The sequence below is a fragment of the Lolium perenne genome, chromosome 6, assembly GCF_019359855.2.
Source record: "Lolium perenne isolate Kyuss_39 chromosome 6, Kyuss_2.0, whole genome shotgun sequence".
Taxonomy (NCBI): domain Eukaryota; kingdom Viridiplantae; phylum Streptophyta; class Magnoliopsida; order Poales; family Poaceae; genus Lolium; species Lolium perenne.
Window position 1 is genome coordinate 224,780,083 of NC_067249.2, and position 12,995 is coordinate 224,793,077.

The 12,995-nt window shown below is 44.7% G+C and overlaps 2 protein-coding genes across 2 annotated transcripts; both read left to right on the forward strand.

Moving 5' to 3' along the window:
* The first annotated feature begins 1,372 nt into the window (after positions 1 to 1,372).
* On the forward strand, positions 1,373 to 9,665 carry LOC127305828 (outer envelope protein 64, mitochondrial). Its single transcript, XM_051336355.2, has 13 exons — positions 1,373 to 1,733; positions 1,823 to 1,975; positions 2,604 to 2,728; positions 3,472 to 3,597; positions 3,964 to 4,149; positions 4,253 to 4,397; positions 5,012 to 5,180; positions 5,816 to 5,950; positions 6,034 to 6,234; positions 7,643 to 7,770; positions 7,852 to 7,903; positions 8,026 to 8,095; positions 9,339 to 9,665. The coding sequence occupies exons 1-13, from the start codon at positions 1,468 to 1,470 to the stop codon at positions 9,419 to 9,421; spliced, it is 1,839 nt and encodes a 612-aa protein (XP_051192315.1). The 5' UTR covers positions 1,373 to 1,467; the 3' UTR covers positions 9,422 to 9,665.
* Positions 9,666 to 10,235: 570 nt separating this feature from the next.
* On the forward strand, positions 10,236 to 12,029 carry LOC127305829 (uncharacterized). The gene is made up of 2 exons (XM_051336357.2): positions 10,236 to 11,368; positions 11,451 to 12,029. Exons 1-2 carry the CDS (start codon positions 10,540 to 10,542, stop codon positions 11,795 to 11,797), a joined length of 1,176 nt encoding a protein of 391 aa, XP_051192317.1. The 5' UTR covers positions 10,236 to 10,539; the 3' UTR covers positions 11,798 to 12,029.
* The last annotated feature ends 966 nt before the right edge of the window (positions 12,030 to 12,995 follow it).

A 12,995-nucleotide genomic window follows, 5' to 3' on the forward strand; every position in this document is an offset into this window, starting at 1 on the left:
GCAATCTATAATGGTTGGGAAGCATATTGTCAAAATAAAAGCTTCATATAGCTATAATTTGCTTCCAGTAAAATCAAAACTTATTTCTGTATAAAATAAGGATCAGCCATAGTGTTCGCGCCTTCTGGTACAATGCTATTCCATTTAAACAACAAATGGAAAAGGTATAAGAATCATTCTATTATGCAAACTTGAAAACATACACGCTGCTTTGGAAGAATCAATTTGATGCTATCTCAACATGACTAGTACCACATAGAAGCTTCAAATCTGAACCATATATTACCACGAGGGCAGTATTTAAACTACAATGGTACTGAAAGTGAATAAACAAAAAACAAGAAGCAAGAAGCTTGGTTATATGCCCAAACTATCTAGACTGAAGAAAAACATATAGTATACAGCGGGATATTTGAAGTAAGATAGTAGTGCCATCTCAAAATAAATCATCTGCATATGAAGCATTTGAAATTGGAAGTAAGAATATTTGTACGCAAGAATTAGTTCTATCTATATATAACCAATCTGTATTGGAAGCATATTTCTTTTGAAGCACATAAGTAGTGCTACCTCAACATAACTCATCTGTCGTGGAAACATATAAATTTCATATTAAAATTGGCTATGCTTCCCTCTAAGATGTGGTGCTTCTTCCCCTAATGTACACTGACCAGTTTGATCTGAAACAATGTGTTTGTCCTGTCAGCTTATGCACATTGCATGATGGGCATACACAAGATATCATCAGGTTTGCAAGAACAAAATACAATCTGCGTGGAAAAAAAAAATCATACTTGAACTACAGGAGTATAAATTGCATGCAGGGTAAATAATTTCACTGTGAAAATTGAGAAGAAATTATATAAACGATATCTTCCAGAGATGGGTCGGCCAACGAGCCAACCAGGAACGGTAACCTCTCACTACGGCTGGTAAGCCTCCCCGCGGGGGCTCCACTGATCCAACAAGCCACCTCTCATGGCTACTGCGCCGGCCGTCGGAAATCAGGACTGCCCGACAATGGTTCCCCGCGACAGATCGATATGGGATCCGTCGCAGGACTCGATCCAGGTGGAGGTGCATGTCTTGATCAGGAGGAGTGGCGGCGCGGTGGGCGGGGCTGTGGCGGCGCGGCGGGGAGAGCGGAGGCGGCGAGCGGTATATCGACTGGGGAACCTCGATGCGTTATTAGCGGATAATTTGGGGGTGAGGTGCGGAGGTTAATGGGCTCATTTTTTTCGGGAGAAACATAGCTGTATATGGCCGTGCGATCGAATAGAAATTGACGGCATCTGACCGGTCCGACGATCTGCTTCCCATCGGGCTACGATACGGAGTGTTTACCCGAAAGAAAAGTCTAAAAATCATTTCTTTCTTCTTCCCCACTCCGCGCCGATTCCCAGAGCAGAGCACTCCGCCAGCCTCCCTAAACCCCTCCTAGAACCCTAATCCGCCTCCGCCTCCTCCATGGACTCCTCGGCCCGATCGGGCGCCGGCGGCGCCGCGGCGTATTCCACCCCGCGCGCCTGGATCGTGGCGGGCGTCGTCGTCGCCGGGGTCATCGTCCTCGCGGAGGCCGCGCGGCGCCGCCGGAGGTGGCTGCGCGGCAAGTCCGCCGCCCCGCCCGACTCCGGGGCCTTCTGCGACAGCCTCGTGCTCTCCCCGCCGCCGCAGGCCCCGCCCCCCGCCGCGCGCCAGCAGCTCTCGGACCTCACCTTCGCCGTCAGCGACAAGTGAGCGCCTTTTCTTTCTTGCTTCCTCCTCTGCTTCACTGTTCAGCGGCGGGATCATGTGTTTGATCCCCTTTGTATTGCGTTTTTAGCTTCGAGATCGAGGGCTATGTAGCCGGCTTCGGGAACCCGGACTGGAAGAGGACGCACGCGGCAGCGACCCGCACGGCGGTGGCCGTCACCAACCTGCTCAAGCAGGGGGCGACCTGCGTCGGCAGGACCGTCATGGATGAACTCGGCTTTGGGTTCGTACTTTCTTTCTTAGCTCAAACTGAATCGATTTTGCTTGATTGGAACGATTTACTACTGTTCAGAATCGTCGGTGCCAGGTTACTGGAAGTCTTTTTTTCAGGTTACTCCAAACTTGATGTGCAGTAAATGACCTTCAAGGAGGAAGCACATAACTGGATCAAACTGTGTGGAACCTTCTTTAGCTATTGATTGAAGTGTTTGGAGTAGGTGTATGATGTCAGTAAAATGGTGCACAAGGTTATTCGTGGTAACAATTTTAAAACTTCAGAAGATGCAAGATAGATTCATTTGGCATAGTCAAACCCTGCATCCGTTTGGTGGATGACCAGCTGATGGTAGCAAAGCTAGCAAAGTTGCTTACATGTTGGGGCTGTCGTAAAATAATTCTCAACTTGACTGCTTGAGTCATAGTTTTTATGCATAAGTTTTGCATCACCTATAGCTAGTCTTTTTCTAGTCATTCAATTCAGATTGACACCTTCTTAAATCATTAGAAAGATTCTTTTGTCATATTAATCATTAACAAACCCCAACTAAGACTCACCAGACATTTATCTATACGATTGCTGCATTAGATCGATGAAGAATTCTTACACTATATCGTTTAACATGATTTTACAGTGTTACTGGACAAAATTTGCACTACGGAACACCAATTAACCCATCATCTCCATCAGTTGTCCCTGGAGGGTCTTGCAGTGGCTCCGCTGTCGCAGTTTCTGCTCAGCTTGTCGACTTTGCTCTTGGTATTTTACTTGAAGATTTTTACTCACTTACAATTTCCTCAACCTGTATTTATACTTATCCGTGTGCTGAAGCTTTTTTTCCGCGATATGCTTTTGTTTGCTTTCCACAAAAAACATGCATCTTCATATGTGATAATGGCTCATGTATCTGTTCTTGTACTCAAATGTGTTTATCTTATTTCCTTACACTCTTATTTGTATTATATACTTACTCCCTTCTTTTTAGAAGGCGCACATGCTTCCCAAAACTTAACTTTGACCAACGTTTATTCCAACTACTATGTGAATTTTTTATATAAAATCTGTATTATGAAAAGTTTTTTTAGTTTGGGTCCAACGCTATCAATTTTTATCAAGTTATCAAAATATTGTGGACCAAATTCTTGGTCAAAGATAATTCTTAGAAACCTGTGCGCCTTATAAAAATTGGAGGTAGTGCTTGTCCAGAATGCCCACGCTTGATTGTAAACCCAGAACAAAATGGCTTTTTTACATTGCTTATGTTTAGTCTGTTCATTGTGATTTGTTAGTTCTCTCTTATGTTTGTTCCTTTTCATACGTTGTGATACTTTTATCAACCATGATTATTTTAGTACTTGTTCAACTGCTGCACATCTTCTCCTTTACTCCATGGATATTTTCTTGATGCAAAGTGAGCCTGGTTATTTTGCGTGTTTGGCTCTTTTAGATATCCGTTCATATTCCATATGCAAACTGACCTTTAAGTCCTGAAACTCTTGTAGGTACTGATACAACTGGTGATTTGAGAATACCAGCATCTTTCTGTCGTGTACTTTGTTTCCGGCCTTCTCATGGAGTGGTGTCTACTGTTGGGACCTTAGCAAATTCACAAAGTCTAGATACTATTGGTATTTTCTTGCCCTTATTAGTTTTTTATGTCTCATTGTTTATGACTTACTGTGACAAGAATATTAATATCTATCTGTCCAATAGCAGAAGTTACTTATATGTAACATAGTACCCAACAAACAAGGATAGCTAATGCTGTAAAAAAATGTGACCAGACAACTAGTATGTTCATAAGCCAATGAAGATCATTCTGATTCAAACCTCATCATTTCACGTTGAACTGTTTTGAGTGAGAATAGAGCACCAACTATTTTGGGGGTTCTCAAACTGTAATAATGGTTTATGCCAAGAAAGATGCTTTGTTTTCTCCATGGGATATCCATGTAGATTGTTTCTTATTCTGCTTGCTTTCTGATCCTTTTTAGGATGGCTTGCACGAGATCCTCGTATTCTGCATCGTGTTGGAGATATTCTTTTACCTGCTGCTGTAGGCGGGTTTATTAAGGGAAAAAGTCAGTTGATTTTTGCTGATGATTGCTTTGAGTCTCTGAAGGTTCCCAGCCAGAAAACTGTGCATGTCATAGAAAGTGCTGTCCTTACATTACCTGGATGTAAGCCATACTGATGTCTCTGTTTCTTGAACACATCTCTCATTAGGTTTATTTAGATTATGCAGCCAGATGTGAGACATTCAACTTCACATCTATATTGCAGATCAGCCACCTAAGCACATCAATATTGGCCAGTATATTATTTCAAATGTTCCTAGCCTGAAGGAGTTCTGTGAACCTTCTACAAATATGCAAGAAGGAAATTCGGCCTTGAAAGCTCTATGCACGGTTATGCTGTTATTACAGAGGTTTGTTTCAATAATTCCTGTTCTCCGGTAGAATCAACTGATGAAATCCCAACAAAAGAAATCTGAAAAATGATAGAACGCATACTGAGTAAGGTCCTTGAAGGATTAAACATTTGTTATCAAGAATTGGGATTGCAGTAATGCCCAGCAAGGATGTACTTTTGTGGCATTCATCGAAGTTTGCTGAATCACTGTTCAAACTTGTATCCTCTTTGTGGCCTGAATTGACGAGTGAAGAGTCCAAAGTGTTAAATTTTCTACATGCCAAGTTGCCTAGGTATTTAGGATAGAAGTGCTAGTTTTACTGGTTCATCCTGTGTTAAATCAGTCAGCCATCGGTTTCAAGCTGGTCATGACCACCATGTTCGTTAGTTGAATTGTACCTTATGCATTCAATATTTGGTTGTGAGATCTTAGAAAGAACAGTATCCATGAGTTGCCTTAGTTGCTAAACTCTTCTTGGATACATGCACAATGTTCAATCGTTCGTGCAGTAAAATCAGATGATTAGTTTTTTTTGCCATCTACTGTTCTTTTAGTATTGTATTATTTGCTTAATTGCTTATGAACATGAACTAATCACCTTGAAATTTCTGTGTAAATCAACTATTCAGATATGAATTCAAAGCAAACCATGAGGATTGGGTTAACACTGTAAAACCCAAGCTTGGTCTTGAAATTACTACCCGTGTACTACAAGCTGTAAATTTCAGAGACGATAACATCAAATCTCTTTACAATGTACGTAGTGAATGGCGATCTGCACTCAAGAATCTTCTAAAGGTATTGTGCCACTTGACTCCTTAGTTGTTGATTGAGACTGTTTGACTACCTTTTAGTTTTGACTTTATTTTATTTAGTTCTCATAGTTGCAATACCGGTACTCAGCTATGCATATTTAATAGCTCCTTTGTAAGGAGTTAACTTGTATAGATCATACTGTGGTAATTAGTGAATATGAGAGTTCTTTGTTTGGTACTTGCAGCAAAACCGGTTCTTACGCAACCAACCAGGCACTAGCTCCTGGTGCCAATGCCATTATTCAAAGAACGAACTTAGACACCCATTGCTCCAGGGAATAAATTTCCACCCATGCAGTCGGATTTAAATCAATCTGTTCTTACATGGACTGGATTATGTGAAGAAGGAACTGATAGAGAATCTTTCTATGCATTCACTCTATGTTAGATTGGAAAAGGGAAACACTGGAATTGTGTATGATTTAATTTGGTTATATCCTTTTGTTCAAATGATAAAGTATTAAATTTTTGCATGAAACACCATCTATCACACATTGTGTCACCGTAGGCCTTCATGCTAAATTAATTCAATATTATTCCTTTCCAAAAGTTTGCCATTGGTCTGAACCAAGTGTTCATGAATTTTGTCTGCTTTTTCTTTCACGTGTCGTGATTCAGGACACTGGAATTTTAGTTCTGCCAACCATGGCTGGATATCCTTTAAAAAGAAACTCCAAACAGAGACTATCATCTGAATTTGAAGATAAAATGTACGCATTTGTCAGCATTGCTGCACTTTCAGGCTGTTGCCAGGTAGTTCATTTAACCCATTTCAGGTAGTTCTTTGTTTTCCTATAGAATTTACAACCAATTCATGCCTCCTTTCGCTTTTACAGGCCACTGTTCCCTTGGGAAATCACAATGATCGTCCAATATCTCTTTCATTTGTAGCAGCTCACGGATCAGACAAGTTCCTTCTTCGTGCTATATCGGATATGTATTCTACTATCCAGGAACAAGTAGTTTCAGTATCAAAGTTGGCACCCCCGCCAGTAATCAACCATGATGTTGATGCATCAGAGCTGTTGAAAGAAAAGGTATATCTCTTTCATTTGTAGCAGCACATGAATAAAGGAGAATTCATTCTTCAAGTTACCTTGGATATGCATTTTTCCCTTTCAAGAACACGTAATTATGCATCCAGGTTGGTACTCTCACCTAACCAGTGGTGATGTTGATGCCTCATAGCTGCTAAAAAGTTTCTTTATGAACAATCTGTTGACCTTGGTAGCGTGTGTGCGGAAAATATGTTGGGTGGTGAATATTCCATAGGACCTGATTTCTATATCAGCTCTTTGTTCTCGCTACTAGTTAGAAATAATCAAGGTTTATGTGGTAGTTCTCAAGAATTGAGTGAGCCAGTGTATGATTCTGTTAGTTCTGCATGTTTCCTGTCTAGTCCTACACACCGATTTTGGCAGTTAGTGAGTCTCAGTGCTCATGTATCCCAGAGTGTGAGTCTGTTACTGTGAGTAATATATGAATGTGCTTGAATGTGCTTGGATGAGGAGGGTTTGGTCAGCCTTGGCGACATGCTCAAACTTGCCAGCTTTGCAACCCACGTCCTGGGAGTGCATCACAACACTCTCGGAATGGCTGAACCTTTGCCGCCTTGGCACTACGGCGGATAAAAGGAAAGGAGCGCAATCTCTTATACTCCTGGCAGCTTGGGAGATTTGGCGGGAGAGAAACAGGCGAATTTTCCAGAAAGAGGAGCTCTCCGTGGAAGCTTTGATAGTGCGAATTAGAGATGAGGTAGCTCTTTGGAATATGGCTGGAGCAAAGACCCCTTTTGATCCGGGTTGAGTTGTGCGGGTCTTTTTTTTGTTTTGGGTGACTTGGGCCTTGCCTTTGTTTTTCCACCCTTCTCTTCTTTGTAACAAACTTTCAATCTAATCAAGGAATTTAGCAGCTCTCCTGCTAACATTCAAAAAAGAGTAATATACTGATATATTAGAAGAGGGCGCAATGACTACCAAGCACAGGAAAATCAAGACATTTCGCTTTCGTGTTCAATCTTGGGCAAAACTCAATAGTTTTGATTTAAAAAATTGACCATTATGTTCCAGGTTGATTGCAAATTTAATGTTCCGTTCGAATTTCAAGTCTCTGTCTCTTTCTCTCGCAGAATGTTTTTGTGCTTCCCCTTTTATGGTGAGAAATAAAATTTTAGTTCAAGCAATAATGGTGGATTTTTTCTCTGAAAAATAATGTTCTTTTGGACTTTCCCTTTCTATGCCAAGAATATAAATTTAAAACAAAGAAACTACTACTTCCTCTGAATATTCGTGTACGCTAATTACCAGGACATCCCCCCCCCCCCCCCCCACCACCACCACCACCACCAAAACCACATAATAATCAAGTAAAAATATTTTAGATGCTGTTTGATTTTATGTCATGTTCATAGCTTGCGTCTACAAATTAATTTTCTGTACTTTACAGGGAAATGATTCTTTTAAAAGAAAACAGTGGAGCAAGGCGATTGAGTTCTACTCTGAGGCAATTGAATTAAATGGCACTAATGCGACATACTATTGCAATAGAGCAGCTGCTTATCTGGAACTTGGCCGGTATACTTCTTATCATTCATTTTGACCACAGTTGTCTGAAATCAGCACTTTCAAGCTATATGTACATTGAATTTTATGCAGTTTCAAGCAAGCTGAAGCGGATTGTGATCAGGCCTTACTCTTGGATAAAAAGGTAAGCTACTTTTAGTTTATTTCTCATCCCTTCTCCATCGTTACATATCACTACCGTCTTCTGCTGTCAAGGCAACATCAGAAATTCACAATTCTTGTCTTTTTATGCTGTTGTTGCCTCAGAATGTCAAGGCATATCTACGACGAGGCGCTGCAAAAGAACGGGTTTTGAATCACCAAGAAGCACTCCAAGGTGTGGCAATTTTCTGGCATGTAGTTAGTCGTTACTAGTATATCTGATTGAAAATGTGGATCTTTCCTGATATTCTTGCTGGTCGCCAGTAACTCGCACCCAGTAAAGCTGGAGAAGGATTTACTGGCAATTGTGCATAGGGTTAACATCAGTGGCGGAGCCAGGGTCCAAAAGTTGTGATGTCAAGCTTTAAAAATGTGATTTTTTTTAGAACATACTACCTTTTTAGACAAATTAAACAGGAGCACAAAAGAAATTGCAACATTGAAATCTGACTGCCACTTCAAAAGTTTATCCATTTACCAAACCTTAGACCTAGGAAAAAAGGCTACTGATAAAAGAAAAGTAGTGTAAATAATGCTAAAAGAAAGAGAACTCTTTGATTTGTATTGCCCCTAACCCCTCATTACATCAATTATGTAGTGCTTCTCGTGCAAATATGTATGACTGTCCGTCTTCATACTCACATTGTAGTTCTTATTCATAGTTGCAAATTATAACAGCTCTTCTATTTTAACTTACATTTTTCAAAGAAAAAAATATGACGAGTTGGCTCCATAGCAAACTATACGATAGAAGTGATTTAAATGAAAAGGTATTTGCTAAAGTGCCCCTCAAATGTCAATGATGAAGCTTAAATTTATAGAGAACCACACAAACGACATAGCTGGAATTTTAGACAACGGAAAACAAATCACTGCAAAACTTTAGCCGAAATGTACAATTTTTTTACACGATCTCAACCAAAATTTCACGAGCAATCAGGACATATCAGCTCCAAAAATCTTAATCGCAGGCAATTTCAGAACGAATTGGGGATTTACACTACATGGGATTATAGGAAAGTGAAACAGACGAGAAAGAATTCGAGCCGTCGAGACAGTTCTCCGTCGAGGCATACGCCCTGGATTTTTTTAGTAGAGAAAATACGTTGTAGTCCTTCTGAATATGCATCTTGGGCTAGTCAGCGGAGTTACTAAGCGTATACATAAGTGTGTATCTTTGTATTGCAAAAATCCTGTGTAGTCAAGTGACTATGCAGCTACAACGTGGTTCCTCCACTGGTTAACATTGAGTCGACTGGTTTTCCTTTCTTTTTGATGAAAGAGCCAAGAGTTGACTGATCTTATCGTAGACGGTCCGTCAAATTAGTTGGCAGCAGAAGCTGAACTTGTGCTGTGTAGTGTGTTCACTTTTCTCAAAAATCCTCTCCGAGGAGCTAAATCTCATTTGTTCTGTACAGATTTCAGGCACGCTTTAGCTTTGGAACCACAGAACAAAGCAGCCCTTGCAGCAGAGAGAAGAATACAGAAGCATCTCAGGTGAACGACGAGGGAGGCGTTTGAATCCCCGACCTGTGAATTTTTTTTGAGACGCTGAAGCCAGTTTTGATCGAACTACCTGTGAAGGAAGCCGCTCTGTTCAGCGAGAGAAGAGTAGGTCGTGAGCCTGTTGAACAGTTGCTTTCTGTAGTGGCGTGCTGTTGTTCTCATCCATAAATTGAAATTTTGTCATGAATTGTTGATGATATTAGCGTCTTATGAGTGCAGCAGAAACTGGCATACACCAATTTGCCTCGGAGAACATTCAGGCCTTGTTTACTTTTCTCGTATTTTTCTTCCCAAAGGGTATGGAGATGGGAGGGGATTGGGTGAATCCCCTCAAATACCCCTCCCAAAAAATACACTAGTATGATGGAGAGTTTTTGATTTAGGCAAAAAATGTGGGGATGGGAGGGGATGGGAGGGGATATCTCGGGATTATGTCATTTAAAACCGGAGTAGTAAACGGACTAGTGGGGATTTTCCGGGATACGAAATAATCCCCTCTCATCCCCATAAATACTCTAGAAGTAAACAAGGCCTCAGGGTACAGTACAGCGAATGTGATTTCACAATGGCTATCTTCTGTTGAGACCAACTCATCTCGTTTATACTGTGTTGGGTTTCTCTGTATACACCAGGCAAAGAAAATCCAAACAAACTGGGAAGTCAATTTCTACCACTCTACTCAACCTCTTCCGCACATTTGTCCGTATAATCGTGACCACAAAAGAAGAGGATAACTCACAGAATAGAGGAAGTACACATTCTGTCTAGAAAGAAAAAACAGGAGCCGACGGTCACATCCGTTTCGGCGGGAACTGCCAGAAAACACTGAACACGTAGATCCCCCAACGCATGAACCACGATTTTCCCCGCGCGGCCGGCAAAGGGACAAATACTCAACGTCCGATCGGTTAACACCAGGTCGCGGCAACTGCACCGATGAGTCGCCCAACACGTAGCCGCCGCCGGACGGCGACTACCAGTTTGTCCCCTCCTTTCTCCGCTCGCGACCTTGTGTTTCCCCGGCGAGCTCATTGGCTTGGATAAGTAAGCTACCCCCTTCGTCTCTTGCACAGTGCCCCAGTGATCACCTGTATTCCGAGGAGATCGATCGGAATGGAGGCGCAGCAGTGGCAGCAGCGCCGGCACCCGCTCCGGACGCCCATGGACCCGCTCCTGTCCCTCGCCGGAACCTTCTTCTCGGCCTTCTCCCCTTCCTCATCCACCGAGCAGGGCACCGCCACCTCCACCATACTCCTCCTGCCGCTCCCCGCGGCCGCGGCGCGCGCGCTCTCCGTGCTCCGCCGGCTCGCGCTGCTGGCCACGCAGGCCTTCATCTCCGTCTTCTTCGCGGTCCTCTCCGCGCTCTCTCCCCCGCCACCACCACCACCCCCCTCCCTCGCGCCATCCTTGCCGCCGCCGCCGCGCGCGGACCAGCAGGGCTCGCCGGCTGCCTCCACCAGCGTGGGCCGCGCGCTCGGGCACGTGCTCTGGGTGGCGTCCCGCCTCCCCGTCGCCTCCCGCAAGTACGAGCTCGTGCGGGGGCTCGCGGAGCGCCTCCTCGACGACAACGCGCTCGCCGGCGGCGCGGCGGTCGGCGCCGTGAGCCGCGCCGCGCTGTCCGCCGCGTTCGAGCGCACGCTGCGCCAGCTGGAGGCGTCGGCGACCGGCGGCGGGGACTGGCCCGCGATGGAGCTGGCCGCGCGCGCGGTCAGGACGGGCATGCGGCTGTGGAGGCCGGCCGTCGCCCCGCTGGAAGGCGAGGCGGCGTTCGGCGGCCCTGCGGCCGAGAAGCTCGCCGCCGAGCTGCTGTGGCTCGCGCAGAAGATGGCCGCGTGCGGCGCGGCGCTCGAGGCCGCCGTGCAGTTCGGCAACGCCCCGCGCCTCGGCGGCCGCGCGCTCGTCGCCGAGCCCACCCTCCAGGTCGCGCTGCTCCGGCTAGCCGGTACGTAACTACGTGCGGAACCATTTCCTGAGAAATTATCAAGAAATGTGCACGCTCACACGGATGCTATTGGTGTCTGCAGTGTTCTTGTTCAGGCATGCCAACTCGGCGGAGTTCGAGCAGGACACCGGCGACAGAGAAGGCGACAAGGCCGCGGTGGCGGAGCACCGGATGGCGATGCTGCGGTCGTGGCTGCCGCTGCTGTGCCGCGGCAGCACCGGGACGGACGCGCCGGTGCTGAGCGGCAGGGAGAGGGCGGAGATGGTGACGGTGCTGGAGGAGCTCATCGAGAAGCTGCGGTGGGAGCAGCAGGAGGAGGCCCTGGCGCTGTGGCTGCACCACTTCGCCGCATGCCCGGACACCGACTGGCCCAACCTCGAGCGCTGCTACACGCGATGGTACGCCGAGTCGCGCAACCTCCTCGCCTGAACAAGCATCAGCACGTAGTAGGTCTGAGCATTTTTTTTTTGCCTCAAGTGTGTACTGTGATCGAGTTGTGTATATACTCCGTACGTGACAGTATAGTGGCAACAATAACAAGACATAACTACTTGTGTGTTCTGCAATTTGTTTGCTCATAACTCTGTTCATACACAGGGCTGGTGCAAATTTGAAACCCTGTATGGCTGTCTCCAGAGGTATAATGAAACCATATTTTTTATGTGCTCTTACTAACAATCTGAACAAGTCAGACTGAAGAAATCCATTATCGATGATGAACAAGTTCACCAACATTACGCTTGGACGCTGCTCATTAACTGAATCTCACAAGAGCATACAAAGTCCATACTCCTAGGTCTAGCGTCATCCTCATCTTTGGAACACAGAAGCCTTACTACAGTTCTAGCAACCGGTTGTGTCGTGAAATATATCAAGGTTTTTTCCTCCTTGATTTGAATTTGGGCAACAGCAATTGAGACAAGGTTATAAAGCCAACATTGCAACAATACTGGGCTAGGTACTTGTGTATTCTGCATTTTGTTTGCTCATAGACTCACTTCATACACAGGCCTGGTGCATTTTTTTTTTTTTTTGAAACGGGGGCAAAAGCTTTGCCCCAATCTATTGATTAAGTGAAGAAGTTTAACATGAAAGTACATGCAAATGAATTACAAGGGATTACTCTCCCGGCATCATTCCGCCCAACCTTTTGGCGCCCGCAATAACCCAAAGCCTAGCCTCTCTCTTAACTCTATCAAAAACTACATCAAACGGAGCACTTTTGTTGCGGAAGATCCTATCATTACGCTCATTCCACACCTCCCAAGAAACAAGGAGGGTGATGGAAGCCATGGCCTTGCGGTTTTTGGCGCTTCCCCCCGCCATGAATTGCCACCATTCGGAGATGGTGAAGTTTGTCGAATCATGTTGGACGTCTTCGGATATATCCAACCATTGCTTGACGGCGGTCCATAAGCGAGTAGTGAAGCGGTAATGGACGAAGAGGTGGTCAACGGTTTCCACACATTGTTTGCATAGGGGGCAAGAGCCGCAATTTGGCCACCCTCTCTTCGCCAACCGGTCGGCCGTCCAAAGCCTATTTTGATTCGCAAGCCAAGCAAAAAATTTGATCTTAGGCGGTGCCCAAGCCTTCCAAACCATCTTGTTCAAAGGGGATGTGGTGGAG

What these genes read in the sequence shown, in the direction of transcription:
- LOC127305828 (XM_051336355.2), top strand. Translation starts at nt 1,468, where the DNA reads ATGGACTCCTCGGCCCGATCGGGCGCCGGCGGCGCCGCGGCGTATTCC. An exon ending in GCTTGTCGACTTTGCTCTTG is followed by an intron (nt 2,729 to 3,471) that starts GTATTTTACTTG and finishes AAACTCTTGTAG; the next exon opens with GTACTGATACAACTGGTGAT. An exon ending in TGTCCTTACATTACCTGGAT is followed by an intron (nt 4,150 to 4,252) that starts GTAAGCCATACT and finishes TCTATATTGCAG; the next exon opens with ATCAGCCACCTAAGCACATC.
- LOC127305829 (XM_051336357.2), top strand. Translation starts at nt 10,540, where the DNA reads ATGGAGGCGCAGCAGTGGCAGCAGCGCCGGCACCCGCTCCGGACGCCC. An exon ending in CGCGCTGCTCCGGCTAGCCG is followed by an intron (nt 11,369 to 11,450) that starts GTACGTAACTAC and finishes TGGTGTCTGCAG; the next exon opens with TGTTCTTGTTCAGGCATGCC.